The 27,809-nt window shown below is 40.9% G+C and overlaps 1 protein-coding gene across 4 annotated transcripts in view; it reads left to right on the forward strand.

The window, feature by feature from the left end:
• The window catches only part of PID1 (phosphotyrosine interaction domain containing 1), a 523,618-nt gene that overhangs the window by 481,477 nt on the left and 14,332 nt on the right, over nucleotides 1–27,809 (forward strand). The window contains exon 1 of one of the 4 annotated variants that reach the window (XM_044070414.1): nucleotides 12,311–12,396. The exons of 2 other annotated variants lie outside the window; for them this stretch is intronic. In XM_044070414.1, the coding sequence (XP_043926349.1) occupies nucleotides 12,346–12,396 (51 nt within the window). In that variant the 5' untranslated portion in view covers nucleotides 12,311–12,345. Of the gene's footprint in view, nucleotides 1–12,310; nucleotides 12,397–13,030; nucleotides 13,093–27,809 lie in introns of those variants that run through there. One more of the 4 variants, XM_044070415.1, reaches the window with a different exon arrangement.

The raw sequence follows: 27,809 nt of genomic DNA on the forward strand, positions 1-27,809 counted from the left end.
AGGGTCAGTTGAAAAACTAGCTTGAGTTAACCAGGGGGGAAGAGTTGTGAAGATTGGGGAAAGATGGGCAAAGGCTGCCAGCCTATTCAAATAGAATTTGATACATAATTCTATCATTTTTATAAGTAAATGTAAAATACAGGCTTGTGTTCTTAAATGAAAGAAAACACTGTAAAATGTGAACTTCAAGATTGTTGCAACATTGCCATCTGCTGTAAGGAAAACCATGCCAAGCATTTCAAATGTTCTTTGAAGTTACAATTATCTAAAAAGTGGTGCCGAAGCGGCTGGCTGAACACATTCTTTCTATTGTCTTAACTTAAGGAATAATTCTTAGAGTATACATGTGAAATGTCTTTTATTGTTGTAGTTTCCTGAGCAGGTGTTAGCTTGCTAAATAATACAGTTTGTTTGCCTGGGACCTCCAGACTAAGTGTCAAAATGATGTAATGTGAATACTGGGTAAACCTAAGTATCAAAATTATGTAATTTGGAGGGCCTTAGCAGAGCTGTCTGTTAGTGTTTTTAAAAACTAGTGTTCAGTGAGTGACTGTAAACATTTTAGTCTTGGACCGTCAACTACAACACTTATGCTCTATATATGTATGTAAGTAGGATTGTAGCACTATGTTTTCTCTTAAGAATAGCTAAAGATTAGAAAGTTAGATTGTGTTTTTCTTCGACATCAGACCTGTCCTACTGTATTGTTTTAAGTTTCTGTGTGATCTCTGAACTCTTAGATATCTCTGTGGTGTAGTAGCATTGTATTGTGTTTTTAATTATTTATTATTAAATATTTTAAAACCTTTACCTGTGGCTAGTTTGTGTAGAGATAAGTAGGCTCTAGAGTACATTGCATATTTATAGAATTTATTGTAATAAGCCACTATAATAAGCCTTAGACTGAATAGTCACATTACCAATTGGATAATAATATTGAGCAGTAATAATTGGACACCCTTTTAAGAGCCTTTGGGTAGCTGATAATTATTAAGCTGGTGGTGGCAGTAATTACTACCATACAGTCTGGGTAAAGGGGCACAGCTAGAGAATCTGTGTCAGCCTTTCCCAGGAGTGTCTGTGAAGTTGTATAAATACTTATCTCAAAGTGTGGGTGTGTGTCAGCTACCTGGACAGGGACATGAAGCACTGTTTGGACAGAGAGGGTACTGGAGGTTAGCTTGCCAGTTAGGCTGAGATTTGGACCCTATAGCTATGCCAGTGGGGAGTCTTATTGGGAACCTAGAGAGCAAGGGAGCAGCCAACCCCAGATTGACTGTGATCTCTGTGTGCACTTAAGGGAAATTGTACTTTACTGTGTGTATTTGTTATCCTTTCCTCTTCTATGAGATTACCTCCCTGGTGTCAGTGGTGGGGATTGAGGCTCCTTGATTGCTGGGCCAGGGCACGGTCATCACAGTACTTCTAAAAGAAAGTAAACAGTGATATAAAGCAGTAGAAACTTCAACATTCCTCTTGTTCTAGCACTGAAAGATTGCACTGTGTATCAGAGAGTGTTGTGTGCCTGACTGATAAATGACAATAACTGATAATTTTGCCTTAATATTCCCATGGTCCCTTAGGTGTCTTGCTTATTATCTGTTCCTGAAGATCATCCTTCTATGACTGTCCAAAAAAGACACTTCACTCTGGCAGCTGGCTAGTACTTAACCAGAACTGGAAGACAGCAATTCCCATATAACAGTGGCAGGGAAAGTCACAGAAGGAATGCTGAGGTTAAGGTTGGTGGCATTTCTGGAGAACAACAATCTGGAGAACAACAATCAGTATGGTTTTACATGTAAAAGGAGCAGTCAGTCAAAACTGATGTAGTTTAAATACTGTGTTAGAATGGAACTTGAGAGAACAGTATCAGCTGACATTTATTACTTGGAATTCAGCAAGGCCTTTGTGTCCCGCACTGGAGTCTGATACAGAAACTGAAAGGGTTGGGGTTAGAAACAAGACTGAGGAAATGGGTAGCTGTGTGCTTATTTGGTAGAACACAGAGGGATTTGATATGAGATTGACAATATCAGGAATTAAGGCAGTAACTAGAGTTCTACAGGGACCTGGTTGGGTTTGTGTTATAAAGAAGAAAGAACAGGAGTAACCACTTTGGTGATGTCACAATGGAGTAAAAGTCCAGCAAATGATTTGGAAAGGCTGAGCATGTGGACAGAAAGGTGGCTGTTGTGATTCAGTACAAACAACTATAAAGTGATGCACTCAGGCCACAAAAACCCTGGTGTGAAACATCAAATGGAAGGAGTAGGAGTGATCAGAAGGGACCAGGAAAAGCATCAGAGGATGTTGGTCATCACAAATAGGTTAGACCACCAGCAGCAGGGTGAGAGGAAAGTGGCACAGCAAATGGAATGCTGGGAAATATTCCAGACTCCAGAAGACCTAATGCTTTTTCTCTACAGGGCCTTGACCAGACCACATCATGAGTACTGTGTGGAGTTCTTGAGGCCATTTATCAAAAAGGATAGCAGACTACTAGAAGAAGTTTGTAAGAAAACTACCAGAAGGATCAACACAATGGACATAAAGTAATATAACCAGAGATAAGGGAGCGAGGGCTCTTTTAGCTTGAAAAGAGAAGAGTTAGGAAAATATAATTTTGATGCAAAAGATCATGCTAGGGAAATGTGAAGGGGTTATTTGTAACAACCAGGACGGAAGGGAATGGGTGTCAGATTGTAGGGAGTAACTGTTTCCTGGACTTTCAAAAGTAGCTTTGTTACATAGAAGGTTGTGGACACTTGGAATAGATTACAGGAATGGGTGGTGTAAAGAGAATTCACATAAGTGTTCAAGATGGTATGTAACAGTTAGTTAAAGGGAAAAGGGGGAAGGTAAGGAGGGAGGGAAGGGAGGTACAACCTTATGGTACTTTAAAAAGTGGACCAGATAGAATTATCATGCAGCTGGACCATTAAGCTGATGTAATATAGTTTGGACTGCTGTCATTTTTATTACAAATTATGTGCAAAGGCACATTTTTATATTTCATGCAACTGATAACGCCGCCCATTAAGTAGCAGTACACTGATGACTGAGTTGCACATAGCACACAGTTTGCATCCCCCAGATGAATTAATAACAAAAGATAAACTTAACAGATCTGTGCACATAACGTGCGGAGGAGTGGCTAAAATGTTTTGCTATCTGGCACCTCTACAAAATAAAGGTTCTCCCATTTGGATGCAAAGAGCCTTGAAGAGCAAAACAAAAAGAGAAAGTTATTTTCTTCTTTTAAACTGTAGAATAGATTCATAGGTGTTTACTAACCTAACAATCACAAGGGCCTTTTTAAGCCTAGTCATGCATCCCGAATCTGTGACAAGTTCTCATACCCTTCAAAAGTGCAAACAGGGGCTTGGGAGATGAAATGCTTACAAGCAGGAGCCTGGGAGATGAAACATTTACAGGCTGCCTGTGTCCATTAGAGACATAGATGCCAAAACAGGGTTAAATTAACTGTTCCCCACCCAACTATCCACGTTTAAGTTGAACTGGGTTAGGGAGGAATTCTGCTTCACAAGGGAGCCTGTTCCAGAGAAGGATGGACAATTTCCTACAGTTTCTCCTGCCAGCCTGATTGATATGGACATCCTGAGAGGGTGAAGCAACTGCCTCATTTACATGGACAACCATCTACTACTACCACCTAAGGTCACAATTTGTAAGAGATGCAGTTACATTAAGAACCTAGAGTCTATGTTCTCTCCCTCACAAACCAGTATCTGGCACTGAGAAGGCTGTCAACACAATCACTACACCTCAAACACCACCCACACCTACACAACACCCACCCACATATGAGGATGTCCTCAACAAAAAGGTACCCAAACAAAGGAGACCTCCGAGGCAAAAACATACGTGATCTCCACAGTCCTCCACACCACATGTCACACATAGTCCACACACCTGTGTCTCGCAACCACGAAGGCCTAACCATAAACCCGACATATTAATCATAGGAGACTGCATTGTGAGACAGACAGATGTGCTTCTCACCAGGCTGGATAAGGAGAAAGTCACAGTTAGTTGTTTGTCAGGTGCCAGATTCCACCATATCACACACCCACTCAAGTCTCTCAACAACAGGTACTATTATGACTGTCATAGTCCATGTTGGAGTGAATGACTTGAGATGTACCTCCCTGGACTATATGAGGAGAAACATGATTGAGCTCACGAATATGTGTCCCAGGCAGGTATGTCCTTAACCTTAAGCAGTATTCTGCTGTCACCCAGAATGATGCCTCAATACAAACAGAAAATGATTAACTTTAACAATTGGCTTAGTTTTTGGTATCATTCCAGGGGATCCAGTACCTAACAGCCTGGGAAGATGTGATTGACAGACCACAATGCTTTGCTAGAGATGGACTGCATTTGTCTCACTTGGGCTTCAGGCTTCTGGCAAAGGCCCTTGCCTCCTCCATAGTGCCTTTTTTAGCAAAAGTCATGAGGTTCCAAAACTGTAAAAAGTGTCAAACCAGGCTAGAGACCAGAAACAGCTACAAAAGAATACACTTGTAAATCCTTCTTTAGCGCTTTCATCCACATTTATTTTCGTGAACTTCCTCAGAAATAAATTACATCAGACTGACTTTGCTTAAATACTGTTGTTACAGGAAATGATGTCATTAATTTATAAATAATTGTATATATATCAACTTATTTTTCAAAAAATTATTAAAATAACCATGTGTATGTTGTAATTTTGACTTCTAATAATATGAAAACTTGATACAAATATTCTTTTGAAAAATATATCATTCAGTAATATATACATATAAAACATTACTACTTGATAAAACACCAAATACAAACAGTGTCTTATAGTGTTCTATCTATATATTAGAAAACACTTTAGATTTATTACTTCATTTAGCCCTGGTGTTGTATCAGCTCCAAACACCAGTTGCCACAAAGATTCTCTACATTCTAAAATGTTGTTAAGATCTCCTGTCAATAATCCTTTCTTTACTGCATCTAAAATAAAAAATTCAAACTTTTTAAAGTCTCTACATACAATGGCATGTCTTGCCAGGGCATTGTTTTTGTCCTTCTTTTTTATAGCCAAGGTGTGTTCATATACCCTGCGCTTAAATATTCTTTTGGTTTTCCCTATGTAATAATTTTTACATGTTACGCAGGTGGCTAAATAAACTACCAATTCACTATTACAATTAAAATATTCCCTAGCCCAAAATGTGTGATTTAAATGTTGTACTGTCACAAAAGAAGAATTGCTCATGTATCTACACTGCTTACAATTTGTACAACTAAAAGTACCCTTTTTGTTAGTACAAAGTCTGTCTAAACTATTGTTTTTGTCTCTGCCTGATTCCAATATGCTCTTTAAATTTACAACCTTCTTATAAGTGAATCTAGGTTTATGTCCTACAACTGACACCAATTCTCTGTTTCCCATGATGACTTTCCAATTATTTTCTATAATGGATTTAATACTCCACATCTCGTTTACAATTGGCAGTGGGAATGCTGTTATAAATTCTTTGATCAGCCCTTCCTGGTGGGTGTTCTCAATGCATGTTTGGGGTACCCCCACTAACAAATCCTCTGAATGTAATATCGGTTTGGCCACTCCTTTTCTTAGTGGTAACACTTCATTTTCTATTTTGACTATGAAATCTCTAGTGTATCCCCTGTTCATAAAAAGTGACCTCAAAAGAAGTAATTCCTTCTGGAACACTCTATCATTGGACGTTAATCTACTTAACCTGATGATCTGACCTTTAATGACCCCTCTCTTCATATGCACTGGATGTAAACTGTCTTTGTGTAAATAACAATTTGCAAAGTACGGTTTTCTATAAATTTCACTGTGAAAGGTCTTAGTCTCATCATCAATTTCCAGTGTCAGATCTAAAAATGTGATCTTTTTAGCAAAATCAACTATTTTAAACTCTAAGAACTTAGTAGTTTGGTTTAAAAATTCAACCAATTCTACAAATTCTTTATGTTCTCCCTTCCATACAAACAGCAAATCATCTATGTATCTACGATATATGATGACCTTGTTAAATAGTGGATGTGTCTTTAAAAATTTAGTCTCCTATTTAGCCATCACGATGTTTGCGAAGGTTGTTACTACCAACATAAAAATTTAAAAAAACTCAAATTAAAGGTCATGCTGCTTAACACTAGGAGTCTAAACATGAAACTGCACTCATTGCAAGCATTCTTAACCCTGTAAGATGCTGACATTTGTGCAGTCACAGAAACCTGGTTCAAAGCTACAGAGAACAAACCAGCCTTACCTTGTTTCTCACCCTATCATACATTCAGTCCCAAAACTCTGGGCAGCAAAGCCAAATGAGGTGGAGTTTCAATACATATTGAAGACACACACACCTCCAGGCTGGTCAAATAGTATGATGCACAGAAGACACTCCAGGTGCAGTTAACCCTTGACAAGACCCTTATTCAAATCATAGCCAGCTACAGGCCCCCAAATTTGATTCAAGATGCCCACTCCACATATCGGGACCTCTTCAGATCTGTCAAGATTCAACCTTTTACCCTGATCCTGGGTGACTTTAACTACCCAACCGTAGATTGGAAAAACTACTCATCCCAGAACACAAATGCCCAGAGATTCCTCAATTTTATTAATGCAAATGCCTTGGAACAGCTAGTCGATACCCCACGCAAGAGGTGATATTATCTTGGACTTGGTATTAATCAACATTGAGTCACCAATGCAGCACCCCTGCAGTATCATCCTCCTTGGTAAGATCAGACCCGACCATAAAGCAATCACTTTCAAGGTCATCATCTCCCTTGACCCCCCTGTAGCTAGGGTCAAACAAAAAAAACTTCTTCAAAGCTGATTACAACCTCCTGAGAGGTGATATAAACAACTTCACAGCCTCCACCCCCTCTGTCGGAGCTTCTCCTCTGTAGGAACTGGCACCAATGTCCAAATCTACACCAAAGTGTTATACGAGCATTTATATAGATGGATGGAATCAGGAATAACAGACAGGACAGAATCATCCTCCTCAAGGAAGAGTAAACCTGTCTGGTGGACATCTGCAATAAATAAACTATATAACAAAAGGAAAAAATTGCTGTCCAGGACCAAGAAGGAGCAGGTGCCCAATTGGAAGCAATATTTCCTTAGCCTGAATAAGCAAATAAGAGCACTAGTGAAATCCTCTGAAGCCAACTTCGAGTCCAATTTGGCCACTAATACTAGCAACACTCATAAGGCTTTCTTCACATATGTCCGCAATCTCAAAGGAAGCACCCAGATCTGTTCAGAACTGGTGGTCAAGGACACCACATACACAAATGCTGTAGATGTAGCCAACCTGGCTAACAAATTCAGTGAAAACTTCACCCCTCTGTCCCCCATCAGTAAATCAGGACATCCCCAGTACCTGCCCCCTTCTCCTTATCTCTAGGGAACAGGTCATCACTGCCCTCTCAAAGGCAAAAAATACAGCCTCCATGGGACCCAATAACATACCAGGCTGCATCTTACATGAACTCAGGCATGAACGTGCAGCACCATTAGGCACCCTATTCAACCAAAGCTTGAGTACCAGCTTTGTCCCAGCCGAGTGGAGGACAGCCACTGGCATCCCTTTACACAAAGGTGGAGCATCCACCAATCTGGGAAATTATAAACCTATCAGCCTAACTAGCCTGATCTGCAAGGCCATGGAACGGATTATCATGAACCTCGTTAACAGGGACATTGGCAACCTCCAACACTCGACCCCACACAGTTAGGCTTTGTCAAGGGGAGGTATGTCTGTTAAATCTGGTTACCTTCTTTGAGACAGTCACCAAAGCCATGGACGGGTGGAAGATGGTGCACACCGCCTACCTTGACCTGGCCAAAGTCTTTGACACTATTCCCCATATGGGCATAATAGATAAACTCTCTCGACTAGGCATCAATCCATACGTTACCAGATGGGTAGCAAACTGGCTCACTGTTGGAACCCACCTAATCAAAATAAGGGAAGCCACCTCAAGCAGTAGACCTGTAACGAGTGATGTACCCCAGGGATCAGTCTTGGGGCCTCTGTTATTCAGGATATACTTCTCTGAGGTGCAGGCCAAAACCAGTGGGCTATGGTTGACCAAATTTGCAGACGTCTGCAAGCTGGGCTTGGTCATCATTTCCCAAAGTGATGTGGATGTCCTCCTCGCGAGTCTCACCCAAAGGAATATCTGGTGCCAGAAACATGGCCTCAAGATGAATGCCAAAAAATCCCCTTTGGGGAGAGTGATGTCCCCACATATTATCACATTAATAACAACGTCCTAAGCACACAGTCAGTCGGGAGGGTTATTTGGGCACCCAGGTTGATAGCAACCTGACTTTTGATCACCATGTTGCTTCTGTTGTACGGAAAGCTTTCTACCTTGTCCACCTCATAAGTAAGGGTATCTCATCCAGGGACAAGGATGTCATAGCATCCCTGTATTCTTCCCTTATAAGGCCAATTATTGAGTACAATGCGCCCTTCAGTATGTACCTCGCAAAGCACATGCAACAGCTGGAGAGACCACAGAGGTTTCTCACCAGGAGAATCCAGGGCCTCAAACATCTACCCTACACAGATAGGCTAAAAGCCGTATACCTCTACTCAGTTTCATACAGACTCTTCAGAAGTGACCTCTGTCTGGCATACAAAGCAATCTCAGTCCCTGCCTTGATGGGAGTGCTGCATATCCGCAAGTCAAGCAACACTCGAGTAACCTGCATGCACAAATTCAACCTGGTCTGTGACATTAATAGGACTTGTTGGTGGGACAGATTTGTGTCCCAGAGACTCCCCCATCTGTGGAACAGCCTCCCTCTCCATGTCAAGCAGAGTATCACATTATCCCTTTTTAAGTACAACCTGGATAACTGGGTGGGAAACAGAAAATACACCTCTGGGATTCCACCTGTGCCCCTGCTGGACAGAGCCTTTGGGTGCTGACTTGTCTAAACATGGGCTAAGCTCTTCGCTAGGCTTATAAGGGCCTCACGGTCATTAGCCTAGTAACTTCCTATGGTCCTATGAGTAGTCTCTGGGAGACATACCTGTCTCTCCGGCAGGTCCTGTTTATATCACAGGCAAGTTTAAAGTTTTTAGAGCAAGTAATTCTGGTGCTGTTTGTTTTGTGGATATGCAAGAGATCCATTAGGGTGTGGTCTGATAATGCCTTGTGTGCCAGGCACAGATTCCCCCCTCAACAGCCTGTAGGAGACGGAATACAGGGATAGAGCATTGAGGTTGTCTGAATAGGACATGTTACTTATGCCCTGTATTCTTTTAGTGAGAAACATCTGTGGACATTCCAGTTGTTGGATGTGCCTGGTTAGGTACATACCAAAGGGGACATTGTACTGAATGATAGGTCTGATGAAAGCCAGATATAGTGTAACAATGATTTCCTTGGACCAAGATGCCATACCTTTGTTTATAATTTGCACAACATAGAATGATTTTCTCTGCTGTAGACACATGATGGTTACAGGCTAGTTTCCTGTCTATGTGTGTCCCCAATTCCCTGATTACTGGGTCAACTCTTAGAGGTGTGTTGTTAGTATTATAATTACCAGGGGTGGATGGCTTCCCAAAGGATACTATTATGCATTTCTTGGCATTTAGTTTTAGTCCATGGCTCTGACACCAGTTATTTGTCTGTTTCAGCCCTTCCTGGAGAACATTTGGATTGGTGCGGAGTCTATGACTGCTTCTGATTTGTAATCATCTACAAATTAAGTCATCCAGAGGCCATTGACATTGGTCTTGATTTCAGAGAAGTAAATCCCAAAAAGTGGTGATCCCAAGACTGATCCCTCGGGCACTCCGCATGTGAATGGTCTCTTTGTAGAGTTGGACTCCCCAGTTCTAACTTCCTGGGTCCTGTCTGTAAGCCAGCTGGCTATCCACCAGGTGTCATAAGGGCTTATATCTAAACTCTTGAGTTTGTCAACAATGCCCAAGTTTGGTATTGTGTAAAATGCCTTGGCCAGATCAAGCAGGGATTATGAACCGTTTTGCCCTCATCCATTTCTTTGGTGACCTTCTCAAAGAAGTCCAGCAGGATTAGTAGACATGACCTGCCCTTGACGAAACCAGATTGGGTTGGGTCCAGATTCTGGAGGTTTCCTATGTCATTATTGCTCATTTCCATGATAGTTCATTCCATGGCTTTGTATATGAGACTGCAGCAAGCAGTTGCTACAGTTTGCACTGCACACAGATTTTTACTGAAAATACAGTACCAGTATTTATTTCTAAATGCTGGTATTGTCTGAAGTAATCAAGATTGTTTTATTGTGCCTCCCCTAACACTTTGTGCCTAGGGTATATTCCCCCCCCCAGCTATGTTATTGATAACTGGCAAAATTCTTTTAGCTACTCTCACCTCCAGTGATCAACATGATGGGACATTTTTATGTTGTGGGGGCAGTTCTGTGTGAATTGGGTTTATTCTTCCATGATATTGGAAATCTCTGTAAGTCTCTCTCTCTCTCTCTCTCTCTCTATACCCTCAGTCTGTTGCCTTAGTTTAGTAGCCTGAGTGACTCTCAGATCTCCCTAATTGGCAAGAATCAGTGTGCCCAAAGCTAGTATGAGCAGGCTGGTAAGCCTTCACCTCTGCTGCTGACAGACATAGGTCCGCTGTTTGTGTAGCTGATCATACCCTGTATTATGCTTGACCGTGTTTTCATAGGACAGTTCAGATACTCAACATCATTCCAGCTGCATCCCTGCTGAAGGCCTTTGGTCAGCAATGCACCTCAGGTTCTGCCCACTACCTGACCCAGCAGCCTGTATAGGTGCTGCACAGGTGGCCCCCACCTACTGGCCACACATCATCCCAGTAGATTCACCTGAAGGAAGTCAAGCAGCAATGCCTCATCATCGCTTTCTCCTTCCTGCCACCTCCAACAGTAATCTGAGTCACTACAAACTTCAGTCACCTGTATCACGATCAGGGTTTTATCCCTCTGTGACAATGGAGCTGGCATATCATTGTGCTGACACTTGCTGTTGTAATGCAGTTTGATGGGTGCCTGAACTTACATTAGTACTGTAATCAAAGTGTAAATGGACCTGGAAATGAGTGGTTTGAAAACAAGGCCTTAGATTTCATCATACCAGTAGGTTCTCAACTATTTTTGCCCATAATGTACACCTTGTTAAGCCAGATACAAGTAGAAACCAAGAGATGGAAACTAGCAACAGCAAGCATAAAACTCAAGCTGAACTTAGGTGATGGTTGGGTGAACACCCACTGTTTCATGAACAGAGCAGACATGTAAGATAACAGGGTATAAAATGCGCTAATGTTGAGGGGATGTAGGCATTTGGGATGTCTGTTACATTACCTGCTGTTTTCATTCACATAATATTCCTTACTGCCTATTAACACTGCTTATGACTTATTTGGATATTTACGTATTATCACAACCAGATTTTTGCGGTTGCAAAATTCGGAAAATTCAAGTGAAACGAGGGCTTGAAACAGTGTAACATGTCCTTCAAAGTCCTTATTACTGATGAGAAAGTTTGGATTACCTTCAGGGCAAACAATTTATAAAATCCCCTGCCTGATTTGTGTGCATTACAGACGCACTCTTGAAAAGTCATGGCCGCTATCGTACTGAGAAATGGAATGTGTAAGTACAGATTGCTCCAGGTTGTAAAAAGGCGTGTAACAGCCAGTGTTAAAATCCGTCCCTATATTATGTGGCTAAAATTTCACAAATCTGACTTATTAATCGCAAAATGCAGAGCCCGAGGGATGAAAGACGTTACAATGACCTTCTCTTGTTTCCTGGAGTTAGTATTTACTGTCCTTTTTTTTTTTTTTTTTTTCTGTTACTTACTGACAGCAGTAGTCATCGATGAGTCAGAAACGTTACTTTTTGTGAAGTCTGGCATACCTTGTAGTCTGCGTTTATTTAGTAATAAATCACATTTGTTAAATGTAACCAGCACAATATAATAGGGGACTTTGTGATCTTGCTGTTACACCTGTTTTACAGTCCTGCAGAATTCAGCATGTACTATGCCAGCCCTGACAACTAAAGCGTGCATCTGTACAGCACGCAAATCAGGAAGAGGATTTATACACTTTCTGCTCTTCCTGAAGGTAACCCACACTTTTTCATGAGCAGTAAGGATTTTCAGTAACACTTTACAGTGTTGCATGGCTTCGTTTCAGTTGAAGTATGCTATTTTCGCAACCGTGAAAATCTGGTTGCGATGATACGTAAGTACCCTTATTTGTTGTGAGCTGCTACAGCAGATTTGTAGAATTACATTTTTTGCTGTATAAATGTTCATTTTGAAGAACCTCAGTCAGATGAGCAGTGATGGCAGTCTACAGGTAAAACAAATATTTTTTTCTTTCAAAATGTTGTCTTTATTAGTGTATAATTTGTTAGACGTTGAAGAGATCTTATACCTGCAAATGACTATTTGGGCAGCATTGAACCTTTTAATGGCCATCCCTTTGCATGCAATCTTTAAACTGCCCTAAACAAAGTCTTTACATTTGCATGACCTATTATTTATATATAATTATTTTTTTATATACAAGAGAACCCAGTACACCTTCTTAAATGGCTACTAAACCTTCCACACTCATTTTTTTTATCTTTCATTTTTACTTTTTTATAATATTAATCAACGTCTGCTTTGTGTTGTAATGCAATGTTTTCTATCTAAAATAGTTTTTTGTGTAGTTCAGTGTTGTCCTTGTCATGATAATACAGGTCATCTACAAATCGATACGACAAAACAAAGTAACATGATTTCTGTTGCCAGTTGCATTCTATCAGTATGCCAAGGTGTGTTTTGGATAAGTGTAGCAGTAGCTATCCAGTTGTTCACATGACATTCAAAGTCCAGTAATTGCTGTCTTTACACATTAATCTTTGTATTTGTTTTTTTAACATATTGCCCATCTAAACTAGGTCAGCAAACTTAATTTTAGTTGTTACTAGGAATTGTAGGTCTGGCTGTACATTTCATTAATGAAGAACAAATGGAGGGGAATGTCAGCCAGTTCAGGAGACATAAGGTACATTCTGCCAGATTTTTCTAGATTAATGAACTCATTCTTGTCTTGAAGCATATTCAAGGCAATTAATAATCCATCAACTCTGTAAGCTTTCTTTTATTATTCTGTTAAGGTCCAGGTTGGAAGGCAGCTTAGTGATAATAAAGACAATATGGCTTGAGGTTTTAACAATACCTTTTTTCTGTCATAAATGACATATTTATAAGGAATGGAAATTTGAAAAATGATACCCTTTAAATGTGATGCATACAATCAACTTAGCTTCAGAGACAGTGCTGCCAAAGAGGATATAATGAGCAGAGTTGATAAAACACAATCACTTTTGTAAAACAAAATATTGTTTCCTGTGGTTTTCTATTCTGATTCTTTCATGGAAAAAAAACTTTGAGCATTAAGTGCTGCTTCAGCTGGTCTGTGCATGAAGTGTACAGTAACTAGCTCATGTCATTGACGGCCTAAATTGGAACATGTGTGCAGTTAATCTCGCTGGCAATGACTTAGCACTGTCAGTACATAAACCTTGCTCCAGTAAAAAGATTTTCCCTTTTTTCATTTGTAGTTAATGAATAAGAACAAGAATAAAGCTCTGCTATGGAAAACTCAAAATTACTAAGTGCTGTTTATCACTGAAATAATAAATTTTTGGTGATATATTCTCAAAAGTAACAGTGCTATTGTAAAGTTTGTCTGGGACTTTAACAACTCACCTGTTGTATCAGCTACTGAAGCATTTTCAGCCTTCACGTTTTACACTCTGCAAACATATTGTAGAGCGTAACTGCACCATCTTTTTCCCTATCGCCTCTAAAACTTATTTGTCATGTATGCATAATGCTATGTGTATTCATTTTGTCATCTTATTGTAGCCTGTAACATTCTGCGAATCTGGCAAAATAGTCAAGTTTCGCGCAAGTAACTAGATGTTTTGATGATGATGATGATGATGATGATAATGCCATCCTATTAATAGTTATCTGTCGATAGAAGGTGCATGTCATCTGTCTTTTTTTAGAATGTATATTTTCTGAAAATATGTTTACAAAGACTAAAGAAGATACCAGAAATTTGGAAAAATGGTGGTACCACAATATAAGTTACATTATTTTACCTTAAGGCAACTACTCTTATATGCTGCTGTTGGTTGAGAACACATAAAGTATTGAATTAGTTTAAATAAGAAAGTCCAGAATTTTTTTTCTATGAGGTATGTGTGGTGTGGCTATATATATGTGTGTGTGTGTGTGTGTGTGTGTGTGTGTGTGTGTGTGTGTGTGTGTGTGTGTGTGTGTGTGTGTGTGTGTGTGTGTGTGTGTCAGGATGGCCTTCGTCAAAATGTCAGACCACCTCTAAGTGAAAGACAGCTTCCTTTATTCAAACAACCACAATAAAATGTATGAGAAACATGACTGAATGTACAAGAAATGTGATTGTTAAACTTTACAAAATGCTAGAAATTATAGAAAATAAAAATGACAACGTTTTAAAGTTATAAATAAGTTATTTATTGTTGCCTTTGTGCAACTAAAAACCGAGAGGATACATTGCCCAGATTTCTGTATGGTTGACTGTCTTTTAGTGGGAAGTGGCGGTCGGGTTTCTGGCTTTGCAGAATTCATCTGAGCTACTCTGTCGGTATCACAGGACCTACATATGAAAATAAAATGAACACAAAACGACTGAGCATTATCAAAAGTCGCTAGGCTCTTCAGCTCTAAGTATCATTTTAGTAGGAATGACACACGTACCTTATTCTTATGGAAGAAAATTTTATAGGCATGAAGCTTTGTAGTCACAGTGGTGCTGAGGTAGCATTGTCACCTCACAGTAAGACGCTGTCCGGTTCGATTCTCAGTTAGAGCGTTTTCTGTGTGGAGACATGCGTGAATGGGCGTACCTTCGTTGAAGGTTGTGTCAGGGCTGGCAACTTGGCACGTAAAAATCTTCTGCCAATCATTAGTGGACTGGAGTTCCGCTGTGGCGACCCCTAACCAGGAAAAGCCGAAAGACACAACGACTCTTTTATTTCTGAGATGCTTAACTTCTCTGTCTGCTCAATTTGTAGGAGGCTGTGGATGACAGAAATACACTGGGGCAGGACCCTGCCTTTTTTTATATATATGCAAGTAAATTATTTGCCAGCTGCCAGTTCTAGACCATCTTGTTTAAATATGCCTGCTTGTACCAGCTAACAACTACTATGCACACATATGCACATGTTCTCTCAAGCTGCATTTAGACAACTTCTGCACTATAGGAAGGGATGATGAGCAGGGTATCCACCCCCAGTCACCACTTTGTAGAGTTCGCTGCAACTTTAAAAAAGTTTGATAGCTTGCAAGTTGCATAAGAAACATTTATTGGGCAACTTGTAAGCTTGCCTTTCAAAAAATAAAAGAAGATTAATAATTTACAGTCTGACTAATAAGCAGTAATGTTCATTACTTAATAACAGCCTGTAAGCTGTCACACTTTAAAATGAATGGTGGGGGGGGTGACATATTGTTGCGTTGTACAGAGCGCCACATTTCATTGCTACAACTTTGGACAGTGTTAAAATATTTTTCTTATCTCTTGAAAAATAAAAACTAGGTGTGTTCAACACTAACATAGTTGTTCCAAGTTTACTTTCCATTTTAACTTTCCATGCTTTACTATGGGTAAGCCTTCTACTACCACTCATGTTGAATAGCTCATATTTCTCAAAAGAATGTTTTGCAGAGCACAGACATAAATGACCGTGTTCTCTTACTCTTAAGTAGAAATTAGTACACATTAATGAACAGAGGGGTAGAGTACCCTTTTGACTAAAGCCAATGATGAAAGGTAATGGAAATAAAAAAATCCTGTTTTGGAGTATGTAGTCATGGAAACTAATAGGAAAACAAGTAACTAAAAGTTATTTGCAACTCTTTTAGAACAGAATTGGCTTAAGAATTATGTTTGACTTAAGTGACTCAGAAATTCAAGGATATAATTGGTGTGGTAGTCATAAAACTGGCTATATTTGCAGATGATATTATACAAACAAACAAACATTATTTTATACATGACAAAACTAGAAAGGGACATTATAGTGTTGTGGAACATTTTAAGACAGCTTCATATCTTCTTGGGATACAAAATTAATGAACCTAAAACAAAGGCAATAGTGGTAAGTTATGTACCGACATGCAAATTAGTCCAACAATATCCATATTTCTGGGGAAATAATAAAATGTAGTATTTAGTAGTATGGATTAGAAATGACTCTGTGGTGGCAGCTAAGGATATTTGGGAAAAGATTAAACAGAAGATAATACAAAAATTGAGAAACTGGAAGTTTTGTTATATGGGTATGGATACTAAGATACAAGCCACTAACATGTTTTTAATCCCTTTAGTCTTATACACAGGTCAGGCATACTTTTGTCAACCAGCGGAGAAGTTGTGGATAGCAATTAAAAAGAGTTGAAGGATTTTATCTGGGTAGGGAAGGCAACAAGGGTCAAGTGGGATAAGATGATTCTACCAATAGAATAAGGTGGACTAGGATTACCTAATTTGAGGGGAGTATTTTAGAGCAACACAGTTAAGGCTCTTATACACAGCACAAGAAGAAATGTATAATTCAAAGTAGAAAGGAATGATGCTGACACAGGCAGGAAGTACAAGAAGTAAGGAGAGATTGGGATTTTGAATGCAGACCCTTAAGGAGAACAACCAAAATCATACAAAGTGTTATATTCATAAAATAACAGGGAGTATTCTAAGAACTAAACCAGCATGAGAATGGAGAAAAGAGATTTTGTCGATAGGGTTGACTGTGGTCAGGGATACATGTAACAGGCAAGAGGGGGCTGGAATTTATTGGAGAAAACTGGCAAAGGAACCAAGGTATTGGGAGCAGATATAACTAGAAAGGGAGATGGAATGGAATGGGAAGAGGCCAAGAATTTATTTGGACTGCAGGTTAGAGATTGCCTTCCCTATCAAGGATTGATATGAGTGTAGACAAAGAAAAGGAAATAGGGAGCTCCTAATTGAAAGACCAGCACTGGCAGAGTTTTCAATAGAATCTAGAACAGAAGCTGACATTAAAAAAGGAATAATTAGTAAAGCATATACAATATTGCATGATAATTATAAGAATCAATCAGAGGAACTTAGAAAGGACTGGAAAGAGAAACTGGATAAGCAATTCACAAAGAGACAATGGGGGAATATGTGTATATCTCCCAAATATGAGGCAAAGTCTAGAAGATTTAGGATCTTTGCCTGGAAGTGTTTACATATGTGTTTTTATACCCCAAGTAGACTCCAAAGAATTTTTTTCCCAGGTGGATAGCAAATGTTGAAGGTGTGACAGGCAAGAAAGTGGTAGTTGGGAACATATTTTTTGGAAGTTAGATGAGCTGGTAGACTTTTGTGATTTCCTGCAGGCCACTCTGTCGGAGATGCTGGATGAGCAGATTGGACTGACTGGTGAGATGATTTTTTTGAGTTATGCTGCAGAATCAGAATTGCCTAGACATAATAAAGCCTTGCTGAGTTTAATTATGGTGGCTGCCAAAAAAGCAATTACTAAAAAATGGAAATCAAAGTCTAGACCAACTTTAGTAGAAGTTGTGAATATAGTAACAGAGATAAAACAACTGGTACTGGGATCTTTAGAAAAGGGAAGGAGCAAACTACATAGGAAAAATGGAAATTGTGGGAACAGTATATGCAGAGCAGGAACCAAGGTTTAAGAGGCAGGATTTGAATGAGCTATATAATGCTTAACTGACAATGACTGGATGGCTTATAAGTGATGTATAATGTTTACAACTACAGTTGTTTCGATGGTGTCTGTTATGTAAACTGTTTGCAACTAAAGTGATATCATTTGGTATGTTTTTCATTTATATAAATGTAAGATTGCTTTTGTCATATATGTAACTTTAATAAAGATGTTTGAAAGAAAAATAATTATGTTTGACTGACTATTTAAATTTTCTGTAGATCTGGTTAAATATGAAATTACATATCCCTTCTTAGGTTCTTGGGTTCATGTGTACTTACTACGGTTTTGATCTGTGAGGATCTTAAGAAGCCTAGCCTTAGGTAGATTATAGCCCTTATATTTTGCATTTGAATTACATAAACTGTGGGCTAATCATGGATATGTTGGGCGATTTTACTTGTTACCCCTATCCATGAGGGACATGGTAGCTAGAATGGAGGTAAATTTGTCATTTGCCATCCATTCATACAAATTATATTTGAAAAGAGTAAGAGAAACACTTCTTTTTATGTGAAGTGGAAGAAAATTACATAGAAGAGTTATTCTCTGTGATATATATCTACCCCTCTAACCTCTTCTGTTAATGTTTCAGAAGAGACTGAGATCCCTTGAGTAAGTGTTAACCACTTTACTTGTGAATGTGTAGTAGATCCAACAGGACAGGGTCTGTTAAGGGTCAATAAGCAAGACAGAAGTCACCTCATAATAGCTTGTATGATACTGAGTAGAGGGACACCTCTTAGTGAGAAAGCATTGCGGTCACTCCAGTTGTGACAAGTGTTTGGAAGAGTACATACCAGATGGGGCATTATATTCAATGACCGGCCTGATGAGAGTCAAATGCAGCAGAATGGTTACTTCCCTGGACCTCAACACCATACCTTTAGATATAAGTTCCTCAAAGATTGGATTAAGCACTTGGGCTTCAGACCAGTTGTTTTATATTAGGAAGGTTTGTGGCATGCACTGTGGTGGCAGGACAGGTAGCTTTCATCATTCTAAGTTGGGAACTGCTGATTGAGAGCCCAGTGTCTGTTATTCTTAAAGTGCATTAGTTCTGGTTTAAGCACTTGGGCTTCAGGCCAGTTATTTTACATTAAGAAGGTTCGTGGTCTGCACTCTTGTGGGAGAAGAGGCTGGACTCTGCCCTTCTGAGCTGGGAATTTCTGGTTAAAGGTTTATAGTGCCTGAATATTTGAACTGTATCTTACTGAAATTGGTACACCTTGTTTGCTGTAGCATAGACTAGATCCAGGCCTGCTGAATCTAGCTTTGTTTATATGCTTGTTGTTTGTTTGCTTGTTATTTCCCTGGAACGCTAATTCCACCTAATACACAGCTTCTCAGCGCTTCTGTGGATCACTAGTGATATCTGCATTGCTTACTGTACTTATTTCCTTGTTTCACTTGAAAGAAAGTTACTGTTTGTCCTTTTTGCATTTAAGTTACCTGTAACACATTGCACTTAAGTTACCTGGCACTTGCTCGCTAAAGCAATTATATAAGTCAGCACTAAAAATTGAAAGCACTACACCCTCACTCCCCACTGGTCCTTGTTTTCAATTATTAAGGAATTCCCAATATTATTCTAGCATGTCCAAAGGTCAGTTGTCAATCTCTTCTCCGGTCCAGCTGGTGAATCTGGGAATCTTGAGGCAATGTTACAACTGCCTCATGTACACAGACAACCCTCTCCTCCTCCCAACAAATTCCAACACATGTGAGAGATGCAACCATATAGCCAAACTGGAGGCTAAGCTCTCTCAACTCAGTACTGGCATAGCCAGTCAGGAGGAGAAGGAAACCACACTCACTACAATTCCAGTCTCACATAGACCTACCACGACAGCAAACCAAACACATAATCACACAAAATCATACTCGGAGGCTCTAAATAAAGATCTGCCTAAGCAGCAGAGACCTCCAAAGCAGACACCCAAGCAACCGCTACCCCAAAACAAAACACGTGCAACACATATCTCACAAAGCCAGTGTGCCGAACAGTCACAGCCCTTAAGACTAAACAACACACCTGATACACTTGTAATAGGTGACTATCATCAGGCACACTGACGTCCCGCTCACCAGGCTGAACAAGGAGAGGGTCACGGTGAGCAGCCTGTCGGGTGCTAAGATCTGCTACATAACACAAGCACTCAGGTCACTCCAAGGCAAGTACAAATATGACTCAGTCATTGTCCATGCTGGTGTGAATGACCTGACACGTACCTCCCTGGACTACATGAAAAGAGACATAAAGAAGCTCTCTGAGCATGTAGCCCAGGCCGGTATGACCCTGACCTTGAGTAGCATCTTACCCTCACCAAGAATGATGCCACAATATGAAGACAAGATGATCAATTTCAACAATTGGCTTAAGTACTGGTGTCATTCAAAGGGGATCCAATGCCTGTCAGCTTGGGATGATATGCTCGACAAGCCATGATGCTTCGCTAGGGACGGCTTGCACCTGTCACCCTGGGCTTTCGGATATTGGCAAAGGCTCTTGCTACCCCATAGTGCCTTTTTAGGCAAGGCTCAAAAGACAAACCCACCTCCATAGGTATCACAAGGGATAAGAAACCAAGAGTAATGCTACTCAATGCCAGAAGTCTAAACCTCAAGATGCACACTCGAAACTCTCCTTAGCATGGAGAACATCGATATCTGTGCAGTAACAGAAACCTGGTTCAGGGCTCCGAGAGCACCCCAGCACTACCAGGTTATACCTCATACCATGCTTTTCGCCCCAAAACTTGGACCGAACCACAAAGGAGGGGTATGGATATTCATCAAAGATACCCACACCTCCAGGTTGGTGGCAAAGCACGAAGCATCAGAGACTATCCATGTGCAACTAACAGTGGGTAAAACTGCCTTCCAGTTTATAGCCTGCTACAGACCACCCTCCCAAACCCAGGAACCCCACTCGGCCTTTCTGAGAACACTGGAAAATATGAAGGTCTCTCCAAACACCATTATATTGGGTGACTTCAACTACCCAAACATAGACTGGGAGCATTACTCTAGCTCCAACACCCTAGTCCAAAGGTTCCTAGAATTTATAAACTCAAATGCTATGGAACAACTTGTTACCACTCCCACAAGAGGAAAACATACTGGACCTGATCATCACCAACATGGGGACTCTATGCTCCAGACCAGAAGTGTATCCCTCACTGGTAAGATCAGACCATAAACTAATCTCACTGGATATTCACATCCCGACCCCACCCCTGCCCAGAAAACCACAGTGAAAAACTTCTCTAAAGCAAATTTCACACTCCTCAAAACCGAGGTGGAATCCTTCAAAGCCCCGGGCCTGTGGAAAATCTGCCCAGACCGCAGAATCCTTTATAAACACATTCTATGAACACCTTCAGGAATGCAGGGATCATCGATCCCAAATAAAACCAAGACCCTATCCTCCAAAGGCAGTCCTCTTGTCTGGTGGACCCCAGCCATAAACAAACTATACAATAGAAGGAGGAAGCTACTAAATGATAGAGCAAAATACCAAAAGGGAAGGCATCACTGATCAGTATTAGCAAAAACTACGAGCACTCATAAAATTGTCTAAGGCCAGCTTCGAGAGAAAAATTGCACAGGACACTAAGGATAATCACAAGGCTTTCTTTAGTTATGTTAGGAACCTGGGTGGTAATTCCCAAATATGCTCAGAATTAGTCCAAAATGACAAAAATACACTGAACCCACAGACATTGCCAACATCCTAGTTGACAGGTTCAGCGCAAACTCCCCCTCCCACCAAAGGGCAAATATCTATCCCAGCAGAGTGCTGCCCCTCTGACATCTCAGATGCTCAGGTAAGAGCCGCCCTCTCCAAAGCAAAAAACACAGCATCAATGGGACCAGACGATGTCACGGGCTGCGTCCTACATGAACTCCAAGAAGAGCTAAACCCAAACATAAAACTACTGTTCAATCTCAGCCTTACTACAGGATATGTGCCCAAAGAGTGGCGTACAGCAACAGTGGTCCCTCTCCATAAAGGTGGTGCCTCAACGAATCCTGAAAACTATCGCCCCATAAGCCTGACTAGCTTGGTCTGCAAAGCTATGGAAAGGATCATCATGGACCTCATAAATAAAGATATTGGGGACCTACAGACACTGGATCCTACCCAGTTCGGCTTTGTTAAGGGCAGATCCTGCCTCTTAAACCTGGTTGATTTCTTTGAAACAGTCACCAAGGCCATTGGCGAGGGGAAGGTGGTCCACACAGCCTACCTGGACCTGCCAGAAGCCTTCGATACAATACCCCACTCGGGCATTATAGATAAGCTCACCAGCTTAAATATAAACCCCTATGTCACTAGATGGATTGCAAACTGGCTCAAGGACAGAACCCACATGGTTAGAATTGCTGGAGCCATGTCAGACTCCAAACCAGTTACAAGTGGTGTCCCACAAGGCTCAGTCCTGGGACCTCTCTTGTTCGGTATATATTTCTCGGAGGTACAGGCCAACACGGAAGGACTGTGGCTGACCAAGTTCGCAGATGACTGCAAACTGGGCGCCATAATCGACTCTCCAGCTGACACAAGCATCCTCCAAAAGGGCCTCATAGAAACAGACAACTGGTGCCAGAGCCATGGCCTCAAGCTAAATGCCAAAAAGTGTATAGTCATCCCCTTGGCAAAAACAAAGTGCCCACAAATTACCACATAGGTGGTAATCCATTAAGTACAGAAGAAGTAATTAGGGACCTGGGGACCCAAGTTGATAGCAATCTCTCATTTGACAACCACGTGGCCAAAATGGTTAGAAAAACATTTTATATAGCCCACCTAATCATGAAGAGATTCACATCTAGATCAGGGGAGGTCATCGTGCCTCTTTACTCATCCCTCATCAGGCCCATAATTGAGTACAATGCCCCTTTTGGGATGTACCTTACCAGACACCTGCAGCAACTGGAAAGACCCCAAAAGTACCTCACCAAGAGGATCAAAGGGCTCAAACAGATGCCATATGCTGCCCGGTTAAAGAAACTCCAGCTCTACTCAGTGGCATACTGCCTGTTCAGAGGCGATCTGTGCCTGATGTATAAAGCCATGTCCAACCCGGAATTAATGGACATGCTGCACCTCAGAAAATCCAAATCCTATCGAGCTACGCGCTTGAGAGACTTGAACTTCAGCACTGAAATAAATAGGACATGCTGGAGGGACAGATTCATAACCCAGAGGCTCCCTTCACTCTGGAATAAAATCCCAGTCCAGGTTAGGTAGAGTCCCTCATTGACCCTCTTCAAGAGGAATCTTGATGAGTGGATGGGAGATCGTAGGTTTACCCCGGGTATCACTTCTGTGTCACTGTTAGAGGCACAGTATACTAACCTCGAAAAAGGGCATAGCAAAATAAATTTAAAATGGGTGGCGGAAGCCAAACACATTCTGGCTAGGCTTATAAATGCCCTAGGGCAGATAGCCTAGTATGAAACTATGAACCTAAGAAAAAGGATGTCCTTACAATAGCAGAAATGTGGTGATCAGAGGACAGTTCATAGTTAATATAGGTTTCCAAATCTTTGACTATGAGATCAGCTTTCAAGGGTGTGTGTTGTCAGTATGATAGCTGCAAGGGAAGACATGATTGCTAAAATATACATTTATCCATTTAGTTTTAGTCCATGGTTTTGGCACTCACTGTTTCTTAAGGAAATACCCTGTTGGAGGATTTTGTTATCCTCTGTGGAGTTCAGGACGCACCAGGTTTACAGTCATCTGCAAATGTGGTTAGCCATAAACCTTTAACATTTGCTATCACCTCTGATAGGTAAATGCCAAAGAGGAGTTGCCTAGGGAGTGATCTCTGGGATATACCACTAGTGGCAAGACTTTTGGAGGTGGTAGAGCCACCCACCTAATATCCTGAATTGTGTTTGTTAGTCAGTTTTCTATTCAGTGAGTTGCATATGGATTTACATTTAACTGAAAGTATTTAACTATGATGCCAGAATGTGGCATGGTACTGAATGCCTTTGTGACACCTAGATATTTGATATGTACTCATTTGCTCTCATCCATTGCTTCAGTAACCTTCTGAAAAAGTTGACCAGCTTTGTTAAAGTAGAAAGTGGTTATCAGTAACTTGATGGGTTAAAATTTGTAGGTTACCTATATCCTTATTTATTAAATTCATAATGAGCCTTTCCATAACCCTGCAGATGAGGCTTGCCAGCCTTATGGGTCTGTAATTACATGGGTGCTTTGACACCTCATCATTGTGCAAGGGGATAACTGTTGGTGTCGTCCATTCATCTGGCATAATGCCTTGTTGGAGGCTGATACTGAATAACATTTATAGGAGGTCTAACAAGGCCCTTTTCAGGCTGACTAGTGGACAGTCTTGGACAGCACCTTAAGATTTTGCTCCTGGGGGATTTATGAGGGGTATAGGGGCTGGTGTGTGATCCTGGAATATAGGAAAGTATAGGGGGTGAAGTTTGAACTAAATTTGCTTACTAGTAGATTATTTTTCTTATCAGGGCCCAAGTATTTGATATTCCTTGCCATTAACACTGTGCAGTGCTGGGCATTATTTATGAGATTTCTAACACTGATAAGGAAGGCTTTATGGTTATCCTTCACCTGAGTGGCTACTTTTACCTCACATCAAGCTTTGGTTGATTTGATCATATGCTGGAGTTCCTTATTAAGTTTATCAAAAGCATTATTGACATCTTCAGAGTTAAATTTATTTTTGCTTGCAAGAAGTTTTTTCGTTTATTATAAAGCATGTTTGTATTAGGCTTCCACCACATGGGTTTATTTTTAAATTTGATGTTAGATTTGCTTCTTTTGGGAGGGCAGATGTGTCTGTGCAATTATTTACATGTGTATAGAATTTGGAGGTAAAAGACTCCACATGAGCAATGTGCTCATGAAGATGGAAGGGGGGTTTGAATTTAGTCAGGTCATCCCTCAGTTTTAGTAGATCAGACCTGGCATAATCTCTGGACACTGAGATATTGGAGGATGCTTCCAGCTTCAGTCTTAATTTGAACGTGACTGATTTGAGGTCCAGTTTGACCAGGGAGGAAGTTACTGTTCATGGGGAACAAAGCTGTCTCGTACTGTTAAGGAAAAAGTCCAAGATTTTATCACCCATGGTATGGGTGTGGACTAACAAGTTAAGAGGGTTTATATTGATGATGTCCAGAAATTTCTGGGCATACATGTTTCGGGATGTATAAGTCTCACATTTAATGGAAGGGTAATTGAAGTCTTCTAAGAGAATGGTATTTAGCTTAATAAATAGGGACTGCTAACTGGTTAGGTAAGAGGTATGTGCTGGGGGAGGCATAGAGGGGGTCCTATAGTTACCTATGACATGATAAGGGGAGTATGTAAAGATTAAGTTGGATTTACAGGAGTTCCAGGTCATTATCTTATTATTAATGCCAGAGGTGAAATTATTTTTTAAAAATGTATCAACACTGCATACTTTAGTGCCTTCATCTAATGTGGTGGAGCTGAATGTGTAGCAGGAATTGAAATCCTGCACTGATGGAGTGCTCTCACTGGTCTTGAACCAGGGCTCTGTGACAGCGCATATGTCAAATGTTTTCCAACTAAGGAGTGCTTGTAGGGAGTAGAGTTTTTTTTTATGACTCCTAGCATTGAGCAGCAATACCTTTATGTTACAATTATTTATTTATTTATTAATTTATTTATTTTTTTGTTATGTTAGAAGCTTTAGAAGACTGACTCTGCCTAAAAAGCCAATGCACCCAGTTTACAAAAGCATTAGGGTGAAATGTACAGGTCATCACTGGCAAAGTAGGTGGAACTGTCTACCATCCCCCTAGGCTAATATAGATTTTTGCACCCCCATAGAATGTCAGCAGAAGCTCAGCCAAGTGTTGGTATTGCAGCATCATTCTTGGTGTTTGATATAGTGAATCCTAGCACCTGATAGGCAACTATCACATCTCAATGAGTGATGCATCAGTCTAAAACACTATGGCATTACCTAACACTAGAATATTCAGTTGTGTGGAGGTTTGCTTTTTGGGATTTTGAACTGAGTCAGTGTGACTCTTATAGGTTCATAGGTTCATACTAGGCTATCTGCCCTAGGGCATTTATAAGCCTAGCCAGAGTGTGTTTGGCTTTCACCACCCATTTTAAATTAATTTTGCTATGCCCTTTTTTGAGGTTAGTATACTGTGCCTCTGTCTAACAGTGACACAGAAGTGATACCCAGGGTAAACCTACGATCTCCCATCCACTCATCAAGATTCCTCTTGAAGAGAGTCAATGAGGGACTCTGCCTAACCTGGACTGGGATTTTATTCCAGAGTGAAGGGAGCCTCTGGGTTTTGAATCTGTCACTCCAGCATGTCCTATTTATTTCAGTGCTGAGGTTCAAGTCTCTCGAGCGTGTAGCTTGATGAGATTTGGATTTTCTGAGATGCAGCATGTCCATTAATTCCGGGTTGGACATGGCTTTATACGTCAGGCACAGATCGCCTCTGAGCAGGCGGTATGCCACTGAGTAGAGCTGGAGTTTCTTTAACCGGGCAGCATATAGCATCTGTTTGAGCCCTATGATCCTCTTGGTGAGGTACTTTTGGGGTCTTTCCAGTTGCTGCAGGTGTCTGGTAAGATACATCCCAAAAGGGGCATTGTACTCAATTATGGGCCTGATGAGGGATGAGTAAAGAGGCACGATGACCTCCCCTGATCTAGATGTGAATCCCTTCATGATTAGGTGGGCTATATAAAATGTTTTTCTAACCACTTTGGCCACGTGGTTGTCAAATGAGAGATTACTATCAACTTGGGTCCCCAGGTCCCTAATTACTTCTTCTGTACTTAATGGATTACCACCTATGTGGTAATTTGTGGGCACTTTGTTTTTGCCAAAGGGGATGACTATACACTTTTTGGCATTCAGCTTGAGGCCATGGCTCTGGCACCAGTTGTCTGTTTCTATGAGGCCCTTTTGGAGGATGCTTGTGTCGGCTGGAGAGTCGATTATGGTGCCCAGTTTGCAATCATCTGCGAACTTAGTCAGCCACAGTCCTTCTGTGTTGGCCTGTACCTCTGAGAAATATATACCGAACAAGAGAGGTCCCAGGACTGAGCCTTGGGGGACGCCACTTGTAACTGGTTTGGAGTCTGACATGGCTCCAGCAATTCTAACCATGTGGGTTCTGTCCTTGAGCCAGTTTGCAACCCATCTAGTGACATAGGGTTTATATTTAAGCTGGTGAACTTATCTATAATGCCCGAGTGGGGTATTGTATCGAAGGCTTTTGCGAGGTCCAGATAGGCTGTGTGGACCACCTTCCCCTCGTCAATGGCCTTGGTGACTGTTTCAAAGAAATCAACCAGGTTTAAGAGGCAGGATCTGCCCTTAACAAAGCCGAACTGGGTAGGATCCAGTGTCTGTAGGTCCCTAATATCTTTATTTATGAGGTCCATGATGATCCTTTCCATAGCTTTGCAGACCAAGCTAGTCAGGCTTATGGGGCGATAGTTTTCAGGATCCGTTGAGGCACCACCTTTATGGAGAAGGACCACTGTTGCTGTACACCACTCTTTGGGTACATATCCTGTAGTAAGGCTGAGCTTGAACAGTAGTTTTATGTTTGGGTTTAGCTCTTCTTGGAGTTCATGTAGGGCGCAGCCCAGGACACCGTCTGGTCCCATTGATGCTGTGTTTTTTGCTTTGGAGAGGGCAGCTCTTACCTGAGCATCTGAGATGTCAGGGGGGCAGCACTCTGCTGGGATAAATATTTGCCCTTTTGGTGGGGAGGGGGAGGAGAAGTTTGCGCTGAACCTGTCAGCTAGGATGTTGGCAATGTCTGTGGGTTCGGTGTATTTTTTGTCATTTTGGACTAATTCTGAGCATATCTGGGAATTCCCACTCAGGTTCCTAACATAACTAAAGAAAGCCTTGTGATTATCCTTAGTGTCCTG

This window comes from Protopterus annectens, chromosome 4.part1 (assembly GCF_019279795.1).
Source record: "Protopterus annectens isolate FY-2018-M chromosome 4.part1, PAN1.0, whole genome shotgun sequence".
Taxonomy (NCBI): domain Eukaryota; kingdom Metazoa; phylum Chordata; order Ceratodontiformes; family Protopteridae; genus Protopterus; species Protopterus annectens.